General features: G+C 35.6%; 1 protein-coding gene across 1 annotated transcript in view; it reads left to right on the forward strand.

Moving 5' to 3' along the window:
• The window catches only part of LOC135221048 (uncharacterized), a 418,813-nt gene that overhangs the window by 386,829 nt on the left and 6,984 nt on the right, over window positions 1-25,000 (forward strand). Inside the window, exons 2-3 of the mRNA XM_064258783.1 lie at window positions 20,018-20,365; window positions 24,495-24,628. Coding sequence (XP_064114853.1) covers window positions 20,018-20,365; window positions 24,495-24,628 — 482 coding nt within the window. The remainder of the gene's footprint in view (window positions 1-20,017; window positions 20,366-24,494; window positions 24,629-25,000) is intronic.

The raw sequence follows: 25,000 nt of genomic DNA on the forward strand, positions 1-25,000 counted from the left end.
ATCGCTCCACTGGTTAATAAGGTCGATTTGGGGGGATTCTCAATTGCCCTTGGGTCCTCTAGGTTCCTAACCTCTTCCCTTGCTCAAGACTAACTGGAATTACTCCTGCAGTGATTTGACTCAATATATATTCACTTTATCTCTCAATTAAAGTTTTGTTCTCTTTCTTATCTCTCAATTATTCTTTTATTTTCGTTTGCTGTTATTAGATTAAGTTTATCTTGTAATAGCAAAGGGTATTTACTGCAAATTTGGACTATTTTTTGGTGTTTCTTTACACCGAGCAAACGTGAAAGGTGTAGAAGTATACAAAAATTGATAAAAAAAAAAAACTTGCTGTTAATTCTCTTTTGAATTCGGGCTATCCAAGAAATTATTTTATAACTTTCCGAAAATTGTGAAGATTTTCTTTAGCATATTTAGCTTATACAGTCAGGTTTTCCTTGAAAGCCGCGTTGAGAAAATTATTGAAATGCTTTACTTAAAGGAACTGGATTTACCTCTAATGGAACCAGCGTTCACTTTCATACCGAAGGTTACTTTGGTAATGGCCGAATTACATCTGGTTCCTCCGTACAAATAAACCCATATATACCAAATGAATAGACGCTCACGTTTTCCATGCTTCTGTTCACTGGGGAGCCTACAGTATATATGAACTAAGTTTTCTGGCGTTAGAGCTGAGCACTTTTTTTATTCTTTTATTTATATTTTTCAGGCGATTATTTCGGACACTTTTGTGGCTTGAGCAAAATTATATTTAACCGTAGATAATTCCCTTCCTTTTGGGAAATATTTGAGCGTTTAATTAATTTTGCAGTAGCCATATAAACCCTGCCAAGTTTTCACAATTTTTTGCGTGAGTACGTAGTAATTATTTTGCAGTTTGCCCTTAAATATAACGGGTGGCTTCCACCGATTAATAAACGACAGACAACGGAGATTTAACTATATATATATTTTGTGATTTCGGAATATTTTACCTCATGTATTTTATCGGAATTCATAAAAAGTGCGTATCCATAAGTATGTAAAACAATAGTAAAAAACTACAATTTATTTGAGGTAACTAGCAAATATTGTTTTTCACCTTCAAAATATATTCAAGCACATATTGTGTTAATCCAAAAAAAAGTACAATGTCCTCACTTGAGTTTGCACCGACTGAAAATTTAACCTTAGTCAAATACCTCAGTGAGAGAAGCTTAATTTTAAATTCAGTCAGTATTTGTTATTACTCATTGATTCTCATCTTTTGTATTTGTGAATAAGACATTTCGTTTTCTACCGTTCCTTTATCGAGTCTGATACGAGAACGTATCACATCAATAACTGATGGAATATTCAATGAACTCTCTCTGTTTTGCCCTGAATAGCGTACACACAAATGGGGAATGACCAACGCTTTGGTTGATGTATGAATGAGCAAGCACATAGTTTCCTATTGGTCCGTTGTACATTTTTGCGGCATAATTGATGTGAAGTTCTTTTAGTTCTATTCAGTCAACCATATTTGTATAGTTGTTCCTTCGCTTTGTATAGAAGTTATTCCCAAAAGCAGAGTTTTATATATATATATATATATATATATATATATATATATATATATATATGTACATATATTATACATACATAATATATATATATATATATATATATATATATATATATATATATATATATATATATATATATACACATGTAAAGATTTGGAGGTCAGGAGATTCCAAAACCGCGCCAGGTAAACTATTGCGCATTTTAGTTGTCCCCAAAATAAAGCTCCTAGTACTGAGTGTATTAAATCTAATACTAGCAAACGACACGATCTGTGCACCAACAGTCTGGCTAGTGTTACGAGCGTAAACAGTTAAGTGAGACTAAAAAAGAAAAAAGAAAATTCAAAGGATTTTTGTCAAACCTTTCACAATTCATCCAAATAAACGGGCAAATTTTAGGATTAATAACTGAATTATGCTTAAATAAAAATTAGGGCAAAAATAATCAAAGTACGTAAATGTTCATCCTTCCGAAGACACCTTCATTCAAGTGTAATTCTCTCTCTCTCTCTCTCTCTCTCTCTCTCTCTCAATCTTCTCTCTCTCTCTCTATCTCTCTCTCTCTCTCTCTCTCTCTCCTCCTCTCTCTCTCTCTCTCTGTGTGTCAATGCATCAGGTTTAATAAAATGTGATATATATATATATATATATATATATTATTATATATATATATATATATATATATATATATATATATATATATATAGAGAGAGAGAGAGAGAGAGAGAGAGAGAGAGAGAGAGAGAAACAATTATACGTATCAATATAATTATGTGTATAGTTTATCTTGTTTACAAAATTGTAGGGAAATACATTTCACCTTTAGCAACAGCCCGTTATACTAACTGCAGTTTCAGTTCTTAAGCTCTTTTAAGTATTCCACTTGTTTGTTAGTGACAATTTGTAATGATGATTTACTTGTTAATGGCTTTGTCGTTTGTTCTTGCTGTGAAAATTTTTTTGCTTATGTTTTTATTTATTTATTTTACTTTGTACCCCGAAGAAGTTTAACGCAATACACGAAAGCGCTTGGTACCTGGTCTTCAATTTTTCACATTTCATGTGGTTATTTACGTATGTGTATACTATGTATATGTATGTATATATATGTATGTATATATATAGATATATATATATATATATATATATATATATATATATATATATATATATACCCACATGCACAGACGATTGTACACACACACATCCACAACTACCAATATGCCGCAGCCAGCGACACAGCCATTACTTTTTCTTTGAAATATCACCAGAAGTCTCTCAACCCTTTTTCCAATTACACCGAACCTGGGAAAAAATAGAATTCGCCAACCCGCAGGGACCACCTGTAAGGGCGACACACGAATTTCGCGGTGTCTCTTTCTTTTAAAAATAATCTATTGAATTTCCTTCACAAATCTTACAGCGGGAAAAGAAAATAAAACGAAGAGGCAGTGGAAATTTATGAGGGAGAAAAAGTTTTCGCAATTTCTCTTCCTTTTTTTGTGTGTGTGTGCGTGTTTATTTATAAAAGGGTCAAGATGTGAACAAGAACAACAAGCTGTATTGAATAAAGCTTTGAGTGAAATTCGTTTTGATTCGATGTCTCTTCCGTGTTTATTTTTTTTTTTATCTATCTGCCGACCCTCTTTTTCGTAAACGTGTTTAAAAACTTTTTTTTTTTCTTTTTTTTATCTGTATAAAATCTTTATAGTTTTATTGATGGATTTTCCTTCTGTAGGGATTTTGAAATGCAGGTTTGTTAACTGAAGCAAATGATATTATTACTATATTCAGTCGAAGTTGATTTTCATTGTATTGCGCTTTTTGCGTTGACCAACCGCACTTCAAACGGTGATTGATGTGCATGGAGCCGATTTTGCATTTCAAACTACTCAATTCCTCTATCTGTCCATATATTTTTTTGCTAGTGAGTGAATGTCGTCCGTGGTCCATTGTGGGTTAATGTTCGTGCATCCCAAGTGGTCTGTAGTGGGTTATTGTCATCCGTGCACCCACCTCAAGTAGTCCGTAATAGGTTAATGTCATCCCTTCATCTCAAGTGGTTCACTGTAGGCATTAATAAAGGGTGTTTGTAACAACCCTTTCTTCCACCTTGCTGTTCACACTCTCTAACCATTATTTCTTACTGCGACTGAAGATTCTTGTATTTAATCGCATATATTTTCTGGGTATCTTTAGTTTGCTGTCCCCAACCAACCAACCCCCCCCCCCCCCCCGCCGCGGGGCCCTTTTCCACGGTCTCAGGGCTTTGTGGTTGAAGCTTCCCCTGTACTTGGTTTTAAGGACTAAATATCGTGATTTATCCACTGTGTGTGTGTGTATATATATATATATATATATATATATATATATATATACGTACATATATATGTATATATGTATGTATGTATATATATACACATATATATATATATATATATAGAGAGAGAGAGAGAGAGAGAGAGAGAGAGAGAAGGGGAGGAGGGGAATTCCCGCCTTCTGATCATCACGCTCTCCTCATTCATTGCCATGACATCTCATTTTGATGATAAAGTAGCCCCTTAGTGCTGTAACCCCCATCTGTTTACCTTATCGATGTGACATTACGTGCGATACACAATGCCAGCTGACGCACGGTTGCTGTAGATAGGTTTTTATGTAAGGGAGATCCAGTGCGTATTATCATGAGACCTCGAATTTGAATCTGATGTTTGAGGCTTACTATCGTCTTGTTCCATATGATTAGGTGTTATCTTCTGGATGATAATAATAATAATAATAATAATAATAATAATAATAATAATAATAATAATAATAATAATTTCAATTATTAAAGTCATTTATATAATTTGCATAACCATTATTTCTCACCCTTTGGGTCCCAGCGATTAGTTTTTGTGCCTAAATTTCATATTTAGTCTTGTTTCATACCATTGCAATAATAATAATAATAATAACAATAATAATAATAATAATAATAATAATAATAATAATAATAATAATAATAATTCAGTTATTTAGCACCTTCCACGTTGCAGTAGATTTTTTTTAGGCAAAACATGGGTTTTGTACTGAAATATATATTTATCAATCTATTGAAATTGATTGATTGATTTATAACTTCTAAAACTGTCGTCACAACACCAAGGTTATTGAACCCTTATTAAAATTAAATTGGAAACGAAAAAGATAAATAAATAAATTTAAGAGGGGTTTCATATAGGGAATAACTAAAAAAATATAGATGTAATCATGTCTGTAAATTCATATATACTATATATACATACTTAGTGTGTATGTGGATTAAAGTTTATTGAGGCTGCCCGATTCGCTTACAAACATAAACAGGTACAACTGCTCCATATTAAAATCCGCACCGAGAATTGTAGCTAGGATAAAATATCCTACGCTGTCATTTCCCCAGGACAGGAAAGTCTACCTTAGATTCCCAAGACTGGGACATTCGACCAGCAAATGTCTCACAGTCAAGGGCACATTACAGTGATATTGTGAACGTGCACAGTATCGTTTCTTGTCTCCGTAGCATATAGGACACGACCATGACGACAACTGATGACGTAATACTCTGCATTTTTTTATTTGATAAATGTTTTCCCAAAGGGACTGCCAAAACTTTTTAATTTTCTGATCTACTCGAAGATAAACATCCCGATATGGTAGTACTCTTGGCGTAGCACGTTTCAACTGGCCAAGTTACGTAGTAACCTAATTCGTCCATATCTTGAATATTTTTTTCTCAATTGAGGTACTTTTATCTGTAGGTATTTTTTTCCCTCCACTAGATTGTCTAGGGGTTTTCATCCCTTCCCACATCTTAGTCTGAGAAACATGCTCTCGCAAATTGTGTTTTCTTTATCCTACTCTCATAAACATTTTTTTTTCTAACGAAGCAAGCTCGTCTCTTCATTCTTCAATACCACTAAAAGATTTGTCATTTATATTTTACAATTTGAAATTTATTGCTTTTAGTATTGGACCCTGTAGTGAGGTACACTGTAAGCATTGCCTAAGGGTCTTTGCGGCGTCCCTTCGTCCTCAAGCTTCAACCCCCTTTTCATCCCTTTTACTGTACCTCCATTAATATTAGCTTCCTTACATCTTACTTCCCACTCTCTCCTAACATTTGTTTCATAGAGCAACTGCGAGGTCTTCTCACGTTACACCTTCAAAACCTTTACTCCTGATTTCCCTTTCAGTGCTGAATGACCTCATAGATCCCAGTACTTGGCCTTTGGCCTAACTTTTGTAATCTAATTCTTTGGTATTGGGCTTACCATGAAAAACATGGCATCAAGATGTGGAATATACATAAAATTATTGTTTTTTTTAGAGGGACGTTTGTTCAATTAATACAACTAAAGCGCCTCAGTGGCGTGGTTGGTATGGTATTAGCGTCCCATCTCGGTGGTCGCGGGTTCGATTCTCGGCCATTCCATTGAGGAATGAGAGATGTGTATTTCTGGTGATAGAAGTTCACTCTCGACGTGGTTCGGAAGTTACGTAAAGCCGTTGGTCCCGTTGCTGAATAACCATACTGGTTCCATGCAACGTAAAAGCACCATACAAACATTAAATACAACTATCTTTTATTTGTTTGTAACCTTACTTGCATTTGCACATCTGCTTCCCTACACTTGTTGTAACTTTTGTAAATCAGTCACTAAGTATAAAAAAATAAAGTTACTTGATTACAGGACACATTGTCCCACGAAAACAAGCACTTTCTGACCAGAGTGATAACAATTTCGTCAGCTCGAAGTATCCAGAAACCTTCGCCATTCTTTTGATCGTATTTTTCATTTTTGTTCTCAGCTTTTGCCGAAGTCTGAAAACAAGTTAGAGCCAGAAATGGAGGTGCAAGAAATCTGTGGGGCGTGTGTGTGGCTCTCCCGAATTAATTTTTTTTTTTCGAGGAAGAAATGGAAATAAAAATCGATTCCAATTGAGATGGAAAAAGGAGGCATCAATCCTCGAAATGGATCTTGGCGTATGAGTTAAACAATCTGACGGAATGTTAAAAATAAAAAAGAAATAAGAAAAAGCGGAGATTGCCTGTCTCCAAGTGATAAACATCGTCTGTCTGGGTAGAAGTATTGTTCCCTCCCCCCGCCCCCACCCCCTGAGCATACAACATGCATTTTAATTATACAAAATAAAAGTCATTTATTTTTAACGGAAGGAAGCAAAGAGGCTCTGTTCAAAATAAAACTTCAAAATCTTTGGATAAAATGACATGTTCTCTGTTTATGCGTATGTGTATGTGTGTGTGTGTGTGTGTGTGTGTATGAGAGAGAGAGAGAGAGAGAGAGAGAGAGAGAGAGAGAGAGAGAGAGAGAGAGAGAGAGAGAGAAAGGAACCGTTAAAGGTGCCGGGAGCTGACATTTGGAAATCTCCATTTTTCTCGACGCTGGTATTCAAATATGTATTTAAAAAGGATGCCTTGTATTATTCTGGTTGCTGACGCTTTGGAGATTCATAAAGTGCTTTGGCTATTTTTCATTCTCTCTCTCTCTCTCTCTCTCTCTCTCTCTCTCTCTCTCTCTCTCTCTCTCTCTCTCCAGCAGCAGCAAGAGAAACAGTAGCTTAATTTGGAGAAGGAGGACTGTGTGTGTGTGTGTATGAGAGAGAGAGAGAGAGAGAGAGAGAGAGAGAGACGAACGATGCATAAACATGTTTTCAAGAGAAAAGAAACAGAAGAGCTTAGCGGCGGTATAGTCTTTTATGCGCATCGACAATGCTACCAAAGTCTTTTTGATATACGCTCAGAAAGTGTAAATCAGCCGGTTTTTTTGGGACCTGCGCAGTCTGCAGAGATGGGTTTCGCCTGCTTTTTCCTTGCTTACGGTCTTTTACGAAACCCCTCCCCCCCACCCCCCACCCTCCAAAAAAAAAGGCGGAATATAAATGACTCTGTCTAGGTTAAAAAAAAAAATACGATCGTGTTTTCCTATTAACTATTATGTGGAGAGCGCCCCGAAATCTCCATTTCAGATTCCGGACCGCCGGCAGCGGCGAAAGAGTAAAAAAAAAAAAAAAAAAAAAAAATTAATAGGAAAGGACTAATTAAAGAGGTATTTTATTCATACGCGGAAGGAAAAGGGGCGAGAAGGAACGTAAATAGGCATTAATAACTTTATTTCGTTTTCGGCGTTGGTTACAAGGCCTCGACGATAAAATCGTTATTTGAAAAGGAGGGAATTTGATTAAGCTTCAAGAAATGTCTGATTCAGATTCTTTTCGGGACGAGAGAGAGAATATTTTGTGGAGAATATTTAATAACATTATTACATCCTCAATAACTGATGACGCAGGTTTGTGGCACTCCACACAAGCTTCGTTTTTAGGGAAAAGTGGAATTATATAGATTTTCAACTATTGTCGGTGTGCTCCGGAAGGTCACCATATGAGAAATAATTAAAAATATGGAGAGAGAAGTAGTAAATAGTAAATAAAAGCGAAAAACGAGGTTAAGGAAAAAATACTTATAAGTGTAAACCTTGGAAATTCCACATTCATGTACAAGTAATCCTTCGCTTTTACAGAAGTCTATTGAAAGGAAAATGATCCTTAAATAAAAGTGACATGTCCCGGATTTGATCATTTTGTACCGAGTCCCGGATAGACCCTCCCGGGACGGCCTTTTGTTCCGGATTTCGTTCATCATAAAAAAAAGGAAATAATGAAATAGACTAATAATAAAAGAATAAATCAAATAAAGATCATTACATAATAAAATAAATTAAGTAATGGTTTTCAGTTGAAATTATATTGATGAAAATATAATTTGAAAACCCAACGAATCAACGATGCTGCTAAAAGTTACGTGACGACTGACGCAATCAATCGCGTTTGCAACTTGTTCGGTTGCTTGGCTGCGGTCCGGTGAGTTGCACAGTTGCACTCCTGCATCAGTACTGTATTAGCCTCTCATTCAAGTGTGTGTCGTTACTGTTTGCTACGGCCTACCTTTTTCATCTTTAAAACAAGATGTCAAAACGTAAATGTAAGTTTCGAGATGAATATTCCAGCGAATGGACATTTATCAAACAAGGCAGGAATTGTTATGAAGCAAACTGTCGATTATGCCATTGCAATTTCACTATTGAACATGGTGGGAAGAATGATATCAAGAGGCACATAGAAACCACAAAGCACAAACAGAACGTTTCCTCCACTTCAAAAGATGATAAAATAACAAATTTCTTGATCAAGAAAAACACAGATGAAGAAACTAAGATAATAGCAGCAGAAGTTGCCATGGCCTTTCATACTGTTTGCCATCATCAGTCATTCAGTTCAAATGATTGCACGAATGTACTACTGCCAACAGTATTTCCTGATTCCAAAATTGCAAGCAAATTTTCTAGTGCTAGGACAAAATGTTCTGCAATAATTAAAAACGTTCTGGCTCCACATAGCTTTGCCGAAGTTGTTAAAGATATAAATAATTCTTCTTTTTATAGCATATCTACAGATGCAAGTAAGCATAATGCTGAGAAAATATTTCCGTTGATTGTACAATATTTTTCACGGAAGATTGGCTTGCAGATAAAATTATTGCGAGTAAAATCCCTTCCAAATGAGACCTCGGAAACAATTTCAAACTTCTGCAGAGAGAGCCTCATCGAATTAGGACTGGATGTTAAAAAATGTGTAGCTTTTGGTGGCGATAACACTAATACTAATTTTGGTGGACGTTTACGTAAAGGCACAAATAATGTCTTTTCGAAAGTCAAGGAAAGCATGAATGACTCGATGGAAGGTGTAGGATGCCCAGCCCATATTCTCCACAATGCTGCACATACCGCTGCCAATGTCTTGTCTATTGATGTTGAAGTAATCGTTGTTAAAGTGTTTTCATACTAGTATTTACACTGTTCGAACTGAGAAACTGAAAGAATTCTGCGACTTTGTTGGTGTTCAATATGCATCAGTTCTCTCTCATTCTAAAACTCGTTGGCTTTCTTTGATGAGGGCAGTTGAGAGAATCCTAAAATTATTTGAAGCACTGAAATCTTTCTTTGCTTCTGAAGAAAAAGCTCCTCAAATTCTTTTAGATTTTTTTAACAATCCACTGAACGAAGCCTACCTATATTTTGTTCACAGTCTTGAGTATGTATTTAGCAGCAGGATTATGAAGATTGAAAAGAGAGATAACAGCATTGTTGAAGTGCTTGGCTGTTTAAAAGAAATAGTTGCTTTAATAAAGGCAAGAATGGATGAAAAGTTTATTCCTCTTAGTGTTAAACGGTGCCTTAAAGATGATGAAATCACATCTCAAGAGATGAAAAAATTCCTACTTGAGGTGGATAACTACTACGTCACTTGCCATGACTATCTTAAGAAATGGGCTTCATCGTTAGAAAGTTTTGATATCTTTTCATGGAGTTATTAGTACACTTTCCAGCATGGGAACAAATACAATCGTCTTGTCTAGTGTTAAAAAACAAAGGTGTAAACATTGACGACAACATCCTTTTCTGTCAGTGGTCAACATTTAAAATACTCCTTGATAAACAAATGCAGAGTAAACCTGAAGAATGGATGACCAAGATGTGTCATGAAAAATGGCTTTCTATCCTACAGCAGTTCGACTTCGAAGAACAGTATTCTGAGATATTAATTTTATGTCAATATTTGTTTAGTATACCTGCGCATAATGCAAATGTTGAGCGTGTCTTTTCTATGATGAGTGCTCAGTGGACCGACGAGAGGAATAAATTGGATGTGACAACTATAGAGGCTATTTTACAATGTAAGTGGAACATAAATTGTCATTGCAAAGAATTTTACTGGCAGGTATTAGGAAATATGGAACTTCTAAAGAAAGCAAAATCATCTGAGAAATACAAATAAAATAAAAAGTTCAATTTTCATTATTTCTGTGCATACAATTTTCTTATTTTCATTTATCTTCAGTTTTCATATGAAAAAGATACTTTGGTATCTTAATTATTTGTAATGATTACAAATTTTCTGGATTAGTTTCCGTTTCTTCAGTTTCTTTATTGTAATTTGCATTAAATATTAGTTTGAAAAAAAATTTTTTTCTTTATATCCTATAAAAAAAATTGCTTGATGTTTTTCACTGCGTCTGTATCTATTTATAATATGTTTATCTGGGGATGTCTATGTATTCGAGAGATTTTAAGAATGTCCCGGATTGCTTATCTTGAAATCTGACAACCCTAAATTTTGGTGTAATTAACGAAAAAGACGGAAATGAGCGGAAATTCAGAAGGAAATGAATAATGTCAGTAATACAATAATAGGTACACATTAAATACAAATATAAATTAACAGGAAGTTTTTCATACAACGAATACTAGTGACCGGAACGACTTTATAAAAAATAAAGCTTTAGCAACGAAAATATTATAACAAGGCGCTGAATTAAAGGGCGGAAGGAAATAAGGGGAAATTTGTTAATAACAGGAAATAAAAGTGGAAATTCACTGAAGCATCGAAATTGCCAAAGAATTCAAAGAATAAGGATGGGCAGATTTTGTTTTATATAAAAGAAAAGAAATTACAGTAAATTGATGAAAGGCGGGGGCTCAAGATGAGTGACGAGTTCTCTCTCTCTCTCTCTCTCCTCTTTATATATATATATATATATATATATATATATATATATATATATATATATATACTATATCGTGTATATATATATGTATATATATATATATATATATATATATATATATATATATATACGGATATATATAATTATATGTATATACTACTATATAAGTATATATATATTATATATATATAATATAATATATATTATGATAATTTTATATATAATATTATATTAATATATATACAACTATGTATTATTTTAGATATATTATTTTATATATATATATATATATATATATATATATATATATATATATATCATATTATAATATATATATATATATAGACAAAAAAAATATTATATATATATATATATATATATATCATTTATATAATATATATATATATATCATTATATTATATTTTATTATATATATATATATATATATATATAGATATAATATTTATATATATATTTATATATATATATATATATATATATATATAGATAGAGAGACGAGAGAGAGAAGAGGAGAGAGAGAGAGAGAGGAGAGAGAGAGAGAGAGATATGTTCGCGTGTAGGATGTGTCTGTGCATTATACTGAAAGTGTCCAACGTTTTAAAGCGCGTAGCAAAAAATAAAATGAGTAAGATCCCAAGTCGCCAGAGAAGACGGAGATAAGAGACAGACACAGGACTCTGTCTGTCTGTCCCTCTCTGGCCAAGTTGGTGGAGGGCATTTTCATCACCCGAATTTCCCGCCGGTGTTAAATTGGCTTCCGTCGATTTTCACTCATTTGAGGTAATGGTCCCCCCGGTTGAGGGCAATTTGATGGAGGTCGCCGGAGCAGCGGCAGCAGCCCGCGTCCACTAGCCAGCAAGGTTCTACCGTCGCCTCTTTATTTTCTGTTGCTTTTATTTGAGGGAGTTGTGTGTATAATATATATATATATATTATATATTATATATATTATATATATATATATAAACTGGATATATTTATTATATTATATTATAATAAATAAATAATATATATATTAATATTTATAATTATATATATAATATATAATAATATATATATAATATATATATGGTATATATTGTATATATTTATTATTATTTAATATATATATTAATTAAATATATATCTATATTATTTTTATATATCTTTATATAAGATATTATATATTATATATTTTTTTTTTAATTATATTTTATTATTTTTTTTATATATATAATTAGATATACAAATAGATGGATATATATATATTGTACACACATTTATATATATATATACATTTTTATATATATTATATATATATATATATATAATATAGAATATATATACACACATATTATACTACATTCATATACAAAATATTTATGTATGTGTGTGTGTGTGCATGCGTAATATTCTGAACAGTTCATACCTTGACACAAAAAATCCATTATTAACGAATTCACCCGACCTTGGGAATTATGTATGGAATTATGTATGCTAATGCATCTACCCTGCTCAGGATGCAAACCTTATTTCTTGTAAGTTGTTACATGGATGATGGCCCCTTCATCAAATCAGCGTCGTAGGGTTTTTGGTGGTGAGTTGGGTTGGGTTGGGGGGGGGGGGGGGGAATGGGGCGTGGTGGGGGGAGCTGGGAAATTACAGAACAAAGTTTTCAGTATAATCACGCAATTATCAAGTAATCATATAAAAATGTGGGTGCGCATACTAGTGGTTCTTGTATGACGGACTGGGTGAACGGAAACCACTGTACACAGAAGTATACAGTTTATGTGCGTGGATTTCATTTAATCAAATTTCATGACTTGCAGCTCCACTGTGGGGGAACACGCATTTATAGCCCGCGAACGAAACTAATCCCAATTGACTAGCTATGGTTCTCTGAAAATCACCAACACAAAAGGTAAGGGAATCAATTCAATAAATCTTATTGGACACCTTCGATTCATTCTGCTCCACGACTTCTCTTCTTACGAGCATAACGAGAGGATATATTTTGGTTTAGTTGTAGCATTTTTGTTTTTTAACGCGTTCCGCTATAATGTGGCTCGGGGTTTCTGGGTAGGGGTTCTGGGATGGGGGAGGGGGTAAGTGTTGGCCAAGTGGAACCCCAGGTGATTTCCGAGGTGTAATTTTGTCGGGTGATAAGATATTATCCCGACAGCGTTGGCGCCATAAGTTACCTTTCGTGTAACGCTGGGACCGTATGACAACTATTTTAATTTTTTTTATTTTTCATTTTTATATATGTCTTGTCAGAAACAGTTACATTTTTACTTATTCATGTATTATTATTATTTTTTTAGATATTGCAAATTGTCACCGTCCGAGCAAAGCTCCCATCGATTACTAAGTTAAATTCTGACTTCGTTACGTAACGGAATACGTGACTGCAAAACTGGGAACTGCTCAAGTATCTGTTCGGAAGGAACTTCGTAGTTATTTCGTTTAATTAGTATGAATTACCAAAATTTTTTATGTGAATTACCCTTTGTTATCTTTTTCTTTCTGACGAATAATTCTCGGTGAATGACTTCTTGTCGGTGTGGGAGACACTAAGTGTATTATCAGCTCAGAGGACATCAGTAGAAAGTTTTACATTACAGATACTCCAACTCGTCATAACAAGACAATTTCAAAGCATTTAACTTTTTTTTTCTGTAACCCTAGCTGCTTACAAGTGATTCCTAAACTCAGTTGAAACTTATTTAATCGCCGTTATTTGGCAAATCAGTGGTGATGTACCAACATTTTATATAAAAAAGTAGGTTACAATTATTAAACTCTGTTCTGTTGACGTAGAGATAAAAGTGTTTTAAAGTGTTTTATTTTCTCTTCCCATTCTATCTCGTGTATTTTGACACCTGGGCAAGAAAAGGTGCACCAATTTCCCTTCCAATTCTGTTTTTAAAAAGTACAAAAGAGTTGTATTTCTTGTTTCAACAGACCCACCCAAAACATATTGTGCATCTATTTTTAGAAATCTTCGGCAACTCAGTAAGAAAGTCCACCATGAAAATAAAGAATCTGATTTGAGCAAATTAGTTAAGGATCCGAAGAAAACAATGCTTCATTATAAATAATAACTGCGATATATTTGAAGTCAATTCATGAATTCCGTTTTACTTTAAAAAAATAATAAAATTAAAATATATTGTGGTTCGTAATGGATTTCTCTATACTATTCGATGTTGATAATCATGCTTGCCAAGCTCGAACTATCCATGAATCGCAGGTTATGGGGTTGCATGAGTAATATGTGTGTGAGCGTGCATTTGCATACGTACATACATCCTCACACTCCACTCATATACTATATAAATACACACACACACACGCGCACACACACATACACCAGGAAATCAGAAGTATGTTGGGCAATGTACCAATCGAAAATTCCCTTTGTGGCACAAAAAAAAGATTAAAAGTCCAATCTATCAATGTGCTAGTCCCTTTTTTACATACACGCCCATAAAGGTAATGCACCAGATTTCGGAGTAGCAGTCACGACTAAAAAAAAAATAAGAAAAAAGTGGGCAAGACCAAACAAGAAACATATGCACCCCTGTCCAAAAAATGGCTTCTTAAACACGTTTGAGCAAATGAGTTCTCTTTGCACAAGTTGCAATTATACGAAAACCATATTTTTCTCTCGCGTCATTCCCCCCCATCCCCCCTCCCCCCTCTGAAATTAAAGGGATATGAATTTGTACAAAGAGTTTATAACGGGAACTATTCCTTTGATGTTCCAAGTTTACCTCTAATTACTGTTTCTGTTGATTAAAGCGTTTCTTCTGACTCTCTTCATTCTCACTCGCTCTTGCTGCTGCTGGCGCTGCTGCTGCAGGGGATGAGAATAGAATAAAAAGAAATAAAGGGAGGGAAAAGAGAGACGAATGCAATGATTCGCTTTATTCCTCTTCTGAGGAAAAGTTAATCAACCACTTAGAGATGATTCTCTCTCTCTCTCTCTCTCTCTCTCTCTCTCTCTCTCAAGTCACAGTCTTCCCTAACTTCTCTCAGAGTTTGTGCTTAGTGAAAAATTCCACTCTCTCTCTCTCTCTCTCTCTCTCTCTCTCTCTCTGTCATGTCATATTCTTTTTTAACTTCTTCCCGAGTTTGTAATTAAAGTGAAAAAATGTCTCTCTCTCTCTCTCTCTCTCTCTCTCTCTCTCTCTCTCTCTCTCTCTCTCTCTCTCTCTCTCTCTCTCTCTCTGGGTTATTTAATAGCCTTCATTAAGACGAGTCATTGTCGTTGAGGCAGATTCTTTCAAGCGCTCCCTCGAGGATTCAGACGATTCCTGGCGAAGCTAAAACATGTCACTTTGTTTGAGATCGTTTCCGTCTTAATTGAAGGCGGATCTTTTCGCTGTTCGGATGATTCCTGCTGATAAGCAAATTCCAGTCCCCCTTTCGCTGGAATTGATGCTTATTGCCCTATCAAAAGATCTTCCCACTCCATCCGTGGGATACTGCATGTCATATCCCCCATCAAGACGATTCGAGCTCCTTAATAAAAAGGATCATAATCACCTGCTTTGAGATAATCATTGAGGATAACTGGTACTGTGCACAGACACGATAATACGATTGCTTTTGTCTCGCTACTCATGCTTTGAGGTAAATCATGCTATCACGTTTATGAATAGAATAAGTGAACATCTTTGATTTAAGGAATGATATTTTGTTTATTTCGTCGACCCGGCTTCCCTTAAAAAAAAAAAAAAATAACGCACGTGGTAACTGACTGAAACAAGACTTACTTCAGGACAAAGAGCAAAATTTGTCTCATGATAATGGGCATTGAAATGCATCGTTTATTCGATAAATATTCTCAGGGAAAGGAAGGCTTCCTACTAAGTAAATGGAATAAAGGAAGATAAGTTTCCCTGTTGAATAATTGGCCAATTTAGGCACTACACGATATTAATTTTTACAGAATGTAAAAACTGTGATTTCCACGACCAAACCTTTCTTTTCTTCGCCGAATTTCCTGTGAATATTCATACCCAACCAAATTATTAATGTAAAACATAGCCTTTGTGGCTGCAAAACAACATCCGCTGTGTTGTTTCTCGACTATTAAGGTAGGAAAGCGTAATAAAACAAAATTATTTTTAAGGGGACAGAGTGTTTTTTTTTTAACTAGATATTTATGTATGTGTGTGCTGATCTGTAGAGAAAGAAATACGTGCTCTTCTCTCGTTACCAAATAACACCATACTGTCAATTTTTATTTCTAGCCTAATTAACTTCTCTGTAGGTGTACAACTATGCATATTAATAAAAAAAAAAAAAACTCTAAAAAACACTGCTACGATTTTAATTCGTGTACTTTTGTCATGCCAGTTAATTCTTAAGCCACGTTGACTGACGTTAATCTGATATGCGTGGGTTTTCGAAGTGAATCCTAAGTGGTAATTAGTCGTTTTTATTACCCTGAAAGGCAATCTAGTTATAAGCGAACCTTAGGGAGGAATATCACACTTCGTAAGTTTCCTGCAGAATTTTTCTTCCATGAAGACTTCACGATAGACCGATAAACAGCCAGTCCTTTTTACTGGACGCAGTAGGGGAGGCGGGGAAAGACAGGCCGGGGGTGTGGGGGAGTGTTTGGTCACAGACAAAAGGGGGTGGGGGTTGTCACACGGGGATTCAAGAAAACCGAAACTGGTCAAGCCACGTATTCATCATCAGAAGACTAATTATCCCCCATTTAACGGTCGATACTATTATCATTTAAAAAAGAATTTAATAAAAATGATTCTTGTATTATAAGACTGGACATTATACTCGAGACTAACAACGGATTAGCTCAAAATTCTTCAATATCACGAAGTGAAGATAAATGCATCTGGTTTCTGCGAAATTTATCTTGTTCATGGATTTTCACGTTCACTGTGGCTACGTTATTGGTTGTCACAGTTTGTCATACTGATGAAAAGCGGCATGCTAATACTTATTAGCTAATACTTATTAGCATGGCGCTTTTCATCAGTATGACAAACTGTGACAACCAATAACGTAACCACAGTGAACGTGAAAATCCGTGAACAAGATAAATTTCGCAGAAACCAGATGTATTTAGACGATCATTATAATGATTGTCTAAGATTTAATTTTTTGTGTGTGTGTGAAGTAGGAGAGGATTTTTTTTTTTCGTGAAAACATAATAAACATCTAACATGAAAGATTTCTACCTCGCTAGGGAATTCTACAAAATAATGCAGTCATATTACCTACCAGCTCATTTTCCGAGAGAGAGAGAGAATAATGGTAGCATATAGAAAAAACTAATCTAAAGCAGTTACATAGACCATGAGTGAATTTTGAAAATCAATCATGCATTAGACTCACTACCTAAATGCGTATTTCAGGAATGAGTTTGGTATGCTGTGTTGTTTTGAGAAGGTTTCAGAGAGAGAGAGAGAGAGAGAGAGAGAGAGAGAGAGAGAGAGAGAGAGAGAAATTAAAAAGGTCCCTCGAATATTTAAGCAGTTGCTACTGTGTGAGAAACGGCATGATGTAACATGCCAGCTGTTATCAATCTGTCAATCTTCATGTTTCTCTTTTGGGTCAACCTTCTTTTCCCTTCTTATGGGACGAAAGGTTGGGGAATGGTAATTTTTTTTCCCCCTTTTTTTGTTTTTTCTTTTTTCAAGTGATATTTAAAACCTAAAGTGAGCAGTTTTTAGACTTGTGACGAAGTGAGGTCAGTCCGAAAGATAGTATTTGTGTTTATGTTTATATCTAATTATTATTATTATTATTATTATTATTATTATTATTATTATTATTATTATTCAATATGCTGGTCCGCTGGCACGGTGGCTAGCGTCGTGGCATGCCCCTGAGATGTCGCCGGTTCGCGCCTCCCCTTGAGCGGTGATCAGTTACTGCTGCAGTGTGGGGTCTGCGGTCGGAGATTGAAATCAACATTCATTGGAAGTTTGAATTTCAAATCAAAGGCCCTTGTGCGCTTGTTCCATGTGGATAGGTAATGAATTATTATTATTATTATTATTATTATTATTATTATTATTATTATTATTATTATTATTATTATTATTATTATTATTCAAAATCAGTGTAATAAATTGCCACAGACTTTCAAGCATATTTCCGAGGACCAGAATGCTTGTGCATGAAAGACGAGAAAGCGCTGAAGAAAATGACAAGTATACAAATAAATAGAATTAAAAGTTAAGCAAATCAATATACACATGCGTGAATAAGGATGGTTGTCGGAAAACTTGATTAGTGGTACATTATGGGTAAAAAACAAACCACTGGCATAATCAATTGACAGGGCTTGTAGGCATTTTCCCAGCACGTGTATACTTCCATTAGTGTTGACGACCTATACCGTGCAACGTTTTGTACGTATAACGAATAGTTACGTGCATAAATGCACGTATACGCGTGAAATTCCAAAGCAGCCTTTTGTATATAGAGAGAACTGCTTCTCGTTTCTCCCAAAATTAATTTTCTCCTCTAAACACCCCTACCCCATTACGATCACCACCGCAGCCAATAACAACAACAAGAAAAACAGCAACAGAAACAACAAAAACAATAACAACAAGTCCACAACACCACCAGCCTCCCACCCGGTCCCTCCCTGACGTCCTGAGAGAAGCCGGTCACGTCTTTAATCACTTGCATTAATCTCTCGCATCAATCACTTGCATTAATCACCACACCGTCAATTCATGGTCAGCGAAACGGGCATGTTTATTGACACTAGGGCTGGGCATTCAAGATACCGATTCAGACGCCAAAATCATTAATTACGCCCTGGATACAATCTCGCCTGAAAGCTCGCCCAGGGACACAAGGGGACGCGAAGCTGAATATGAGAAAAGACAGTTTGTAAGGAGGAGAGGACTAATAATGTTATTATATGTTTGGGTGTATGAAAAGTAAACTCATTAAGGAAATGCATATTTCTGAAATGAGATTTTAGTATTCTGTGTTGCTTTGAAAAGGTTTCAGAGAGAGAGAGAGAGAGAAGAGAGAGAGAGAGAGAGAGAGATTTATGGAAATAACTAATCCAAAGCCGTTGTACAGTTCGTGAGTGAATATAGAAAATAATTAATGAATAAAGAAAATGAATGGCATTACAAGACTGACAGTGAATGACATACAGATGCTTTCAAAGATGTTCTAAATTGCACCAAATAGGTATTACCAGTTGTGTTACTAAAATCCGCTGTTATGCAGCGTCTGATTTCGGTTTTGTAGACAGCAACTGGAACCACCCTTTTTCATCACCCCTTTGGGACACATTTCCCCAAAAACTACATTCCTATCTCTAACAAATCATAATCAACTATTGTCAATCATAAGTGCAACCTCACGATAAGATTTTGTTTAAATCATGAAATAAATTTTTGTGTAATTCCTGCTAACAAACATACGAACGAATCAGACAGTACTGAACCCAATAACTTGATCAACTTGTCGGAAGTAATAACAAAACTTTCTTACCCACGCCCCCTTTCCCGCTTTTTCTCTCTTTCTCTTACTCTCTTGCTCTTATATAAAGTGGAATTTATGATTTTAATCTTCAGACAAATTATTGTTATCCTGTAGTTCAGGTCATACCGTTAACTTAAATTATTACGAATAATAAATACTTTCTAGGATCTCTGCTAGAAACTGACCCCAAAGGTTTTGGAAGGTTGTTAATCTAGGACTAATACCTTTATGATATTTACAGCCTTTTGTTTATTTTTTTACGGTCCTCCCCAGCGGGCTTGAACTAAACACTTGGGGTCCAATTTCTTGCCTTCAATGACATTGTGCCTGACGAACCTTTCTCCTCCCGCAGGAGTGACGGAGGGCATCAGAGTCACGAAAGTACAGGTCCCGGAGTCGTTGGTCGTCGGAGACAGCGCCTGGCTCGACTGCGGCTTCGAGGAGGAGGACGACCACGTCTACACCCTCAAGTGGTACCTGGGCCTCCACGAGTTCTACCGGTGGACGCCGGCGGAGATCCATGAGGACAAGATCTTCCCGCTGCCCTCCGCCTTCGAGATCGACCTTGAGAATTCCCGGCGGGGCCGCGTCCGGGTCCTCAACGTCACCCTCGCCGCCACCGGGAACTTCCGCTGCGAGATCTCCGGCGAGGCGCCCTTCTTCAGGACGTCCTTCGGCACCGCCACCATGACGGTCGTGGGTGAGTTGTGCTCGCTTCTCTGGCTAATTTACTCATTCCTCTCTCTGGCTAATTTACTCATTCCTCCTCATCTGCTCCTGCTCCTGCTCCTGCTCCTCTTCTTACTCTACCTGCTGCTGGTGCCCCTCCTGCTTTTGCTTCTCCTCATTCTATTTCCTGCTCCTCTTCTTACTGCTGCTGCTGCTGCTGCTGCTGCTCCTCCTCCGTCTGCTCTTTCTCCTCCTCCTGCTGGTTCTTTTGCTCCTCCTCCTTCTGCTGCTTTTGCTCCTGCATCCAGCTCGTGCTCCTCCTCCTCCTCCTCCTCCTCCTCCTCCTCCTCCGTCTGCTCGTGCTTCTGCTCCTCGTCCTACTGCTGCTGCTGCTCCTCTTCCTCGTCCTGCTGGTGCTGCCGGTGCTGCTACTTCTCCTTCTGCTCGTGTTTTTTCCCTGCCTCCTGCTTATTCTCCTGCCCCTGCTCCTTTTTTAGGTTTACTAAATCGCACTGAGAAAGCTTATAGAATTAGCCCAAAAAGAATAAATCATCAATTTGTACTACTATATATATATATATATATATATATATATATATATATATATATATATATATATATATATATATATAGTATATTATATATATATATATATATTCACTCTTTACTCTTATTCCTTCCTTCTATTCAGATAAAATTGTTTCATATTTTCCGGACTACTACTTCTTTTTCTTCAATCAAAAAAGCCACGTTTTCAGAGAAGGCTATTGGTGTTAAATCAAGTGATATCCTTTAGTCTTCTGAATCATGTTTTAGACGACTCCTAAACTCAAAATTCCTGTAACTGCGGAGGAGAATAATTATTTTTAGTCAAAAAGGTTCGAAAAAACTTGATCCATTTCACGAATGAGAAAATATAATTTTTTTTACTTTTAGATATTGGAGATATACGGAAATTGACAAAAATAACCAGCAATTGCCGTTATGCAAATAAAAATATTCATGATGACAATCAAGATATTCTGATATTTAAATGAAAATGAATTTTTGATGACGAGCTTAGAAAAGTGGCTGTTTTAGAGAGACACTATTTTCACAACGACTTTTCAAGAGAATTGAAAGTTTTCTGCATTTTATTTACGAGGATTTATAAAAGGGAAATGATCTGGTCAGTGGAGAAAATGTGAAACAGCAGTTGCTGAATAATTGAGTGTGCGTCATCAATAACCTCTTGAATAAACTGCATGTCAGTGCAGTTCACAGTGAGGTTGGAATTGATTGACGAGTTCGACCTTTAAAAAAGTTGGAACGCATTGAAATATTGAGACTAATATAGAAGTATACTCTGTTCGACTAAAGGGGTACCTGCAACATACGAAAGTGTCTAATTTGCAGTCTGCAAGACTGAGGGAAGAATATGGTATATGCTGTAAGACCTGTTTACATCAGACTGTTGCCTGACTGCTAGGGAATAATAATTTAGTATAAATTGCGGTATTAGACTTGATGTACGCTTGCACAAGAGGGTCTAACTGAGGAAAGAATATTGCATATACTGTTAGACCCTTTTGTATACCAGTAAGGGACGACTATCATTCTGTTATTTCAGGGATGTTTGCACCAGCTTGACTGCCTGAGGGAAAACCTTACATTATAGCACAGACTCTTAACTTTAGGGAATGCTGCACTAGACAGCTGCCTGACCTATAGGGAAGCACTTGCATCAAAAACTGTGTTTAGCTTCATTGCTTAGGTGAAACAATCGCAGCTTGGACAAGAAATGACTGACTTCAGGGAATACATGAAAAATACAGACCATGAGACTTGCAAGGGACTTGATTTAATGAATGATGAGAGATGCACGAAGAGACGAGGCTATTGAAACCAGAGGGGACATATGTTACAACTTGCAAATACGTCCGGTCGTTTACTTAGTGTTACGACCCCTTTGGCCGTAATACAGGTTCTTTATTCTTAAATAATCACAGGGATCGTAGGCAGTAGGAAAGTACACAGGGTATGAGGAATGTGGACACAAACACCAGAATAAAATTAACAATATTTAATAATAAAGCGCACTTAACACTAAATCAACCTTGTGAGTCAACTTAATAAATATACAAAATACAAATAGTAAATAGCGGGCTCACAAGGATTCCTAACACTAAAAGCTGACCCTAACAAAGCAAAGAAAGGACATATGCCAAAGGCTCAAATAATCAAACACTTAGTATATACGAAGATAGGCTTTATTATCTTTCTAAGACTTCTCAGTTCCAGAGATCCATTATTCCTCACACCATCGGACTGTGGAACTGTCTCCCTGAGGATACGCGCAGTTTGAACTTCAAACGCTCGAGCGAAGATGCAATGCATTATTACCCTAATGTTATTCTCTTTGCATTTTAATACATTTTTATTTATTTATTAATTCATTTATTGATTTTTTCTTTTCGATAGATGAGATCTCTTCTTTCTGCATTTCCTTTTGCCTCCTCTGACTTCTTCCTACTGAACACCATATTTCTTCGGAAGCTTGAATTTCAAGTCAGTGGCCCCTGTGGGCTTGTTCTATATGAATAGGGTTCATCTTTTGAATGATAATGATATGATGATGTATGATGATGATGATGAGATCATCATCATCATCATCTCATCTAGACAAAGTAATCACCGACGAAATAACTAGGAAGGAACACGATCAAGACGGATAATGAAAGAATAATTGCGTGAACAACGATATTTGGATAAAAGGGGTAAATGTCCAATTGAAAGGTAGGGTCAATATTTCCAGATAAGCAGGAGAAAGTTTTACAGAGATAAGACTAAATTATTAAATGGGAACCAGTGACAGTTGTGGGAGTATTCATTTGTCTGCTTTTAGGTGGGCAACCTTTTACTTCCTTGGTATTCTTAAGGGTTGCTTTTATACTTTTCTTTCTTGAATTGATGCCTATTAGTACTCCTCCTTAGATTTTTTTTTCATATTTAATCTAATATTGCTTTGTTTTCTTTCTATCTACATACACGGAATATTTTTCCCCTTTCCCTACTTTAAGTGCCAACTGGAGTCTTTATGTCCAAGATTATTTTGCTTCTTGTACTCAAGAGGACATTTCCGTACCGAACAGCAACTTATCCTTCCCTTGTATTTTAAATATTCAAGCTAAAATAATTTACGTTTTCTCGCGTCATTTCAAAAATTAAATAATGCCTGAAGGTAAAGTCCCATTCTTTCAAGAATTAGCTTCTAAAAGATGGGGTATATTTTTCAAGTTGTAATTTGATTACTCGCGAATGAAACTTATTAGTAAGCTAGACTTAAGGTTTATGACCTCGTTAGTTTCTCTCTCTCTCTCTCTCTCTCTCTCTCTCTCCTCTCTCTCTCTCTCTGCATGTGTTAACATCGTCACTTTGCGTGTACTTACGAGATTTTTATTAATGCTTTTGACTATGTGTGTGTGTATTGAGTGTATGTCTGTATACCAGTATGTATGTGTAGTCGAAGTGAGAGAGAAAGAAAAATAGACATAATATATAAAAGAATAAGGTGCGTTATAGCAAAAAGGCCTCAGTGAGTCAAGGGGATAATTTTATTTCAGAAACTAGTCTACAGACGAAGATAAAAAAACTTCCTAAAATTCGAAAATATAAGAAAAATATTCTAAGATACGCTGGTCCATTTGATAAATATTTTATATATATTTCATGAATTTTATAAAATATAAAAAAAAAGCTTAAGATAACCTCTTGTTTATGTATCTTGAATCATCTTCATACAGGCAAGAAAGTAATACGAGAGACATTGAAAATTCTCTTAGATAAACCTGACGCAGCTTACGCACCTTTTATTTATTCATAAACTTTTTCCAGAAAGGGAAAAAAAGGACAATTCTTCAGATGAAAAGAAAAATGATATATTATTTGAAATATTACACATACTCCAACGCACCCTGAACCCTTTTGATTTAAGAAAATAAAAGAAATTAATATTGGAAAATATTACAAATCCTACAATTTGCCCCGGCACTAGACTCTTCAGAAAAAAGCCGAAAGAAATTGATGTCGAGAAATACGAAAAATGCAAATTGCTTTATGATCCCCCACTGACGCTTTTCTGTTCAAGTCTTTTTTCACCTTTCCTTCATTTTTATTTATAGATCCGCCTGATTCCAAACCGGCTATCACGGGAATAAAGAAACAATACAGACTGCGAGATTTCGTAGATGTCAACTGCACCTCCATAAATGCCAAACCTGCACCGGAAATCACGTTTTATATCGACAACGAACTGGTAAGTTTTCTGTTTTCATTTTCCTTCAGTTTGTTTCATTTCCTTATCATTTATTTCCGAGTGACGCTAGATGAAGCCAATCAGCGCTTTCACATCAATTTTTTTATCAAGTTTAATTATTAAGTTACTTTTTTATTTTATTTTCGAGTGACGCTAGGTGAAGCCAGTCAGTGCTTCCACATCATCAGTGCTTCCACATCATTAGTTTCAGTCATTATTTATTAAGTTACCTTTCCTTATAATTTAAATAAGGTAAGAGTGGAAAAAACGGAAGCTTATCTCCAGCTTCGTCACCCATAAATCCCTCATAAGAAGCTGTTCTCACGATCTCTGCACGAATGATAAAGATAATATCAGTATTTACTGTTCATG

Source organism: Macrobrachium nipponense, chromosome 2, assembly GCF_015104395.2.
Source record: "Macrobrachium nipponense isolate FS-2020 chromosome 2, ASM1510439v2, whole genome shotgun sequence".
NCBI classification, from domain to species: domain Eukaryota; kingdom Metazoa; phylum Arthropoda; class Malacostraca; order Decapoda; family Palaemonidae; genus Macrobrachium; species Macrobrachium nipponense.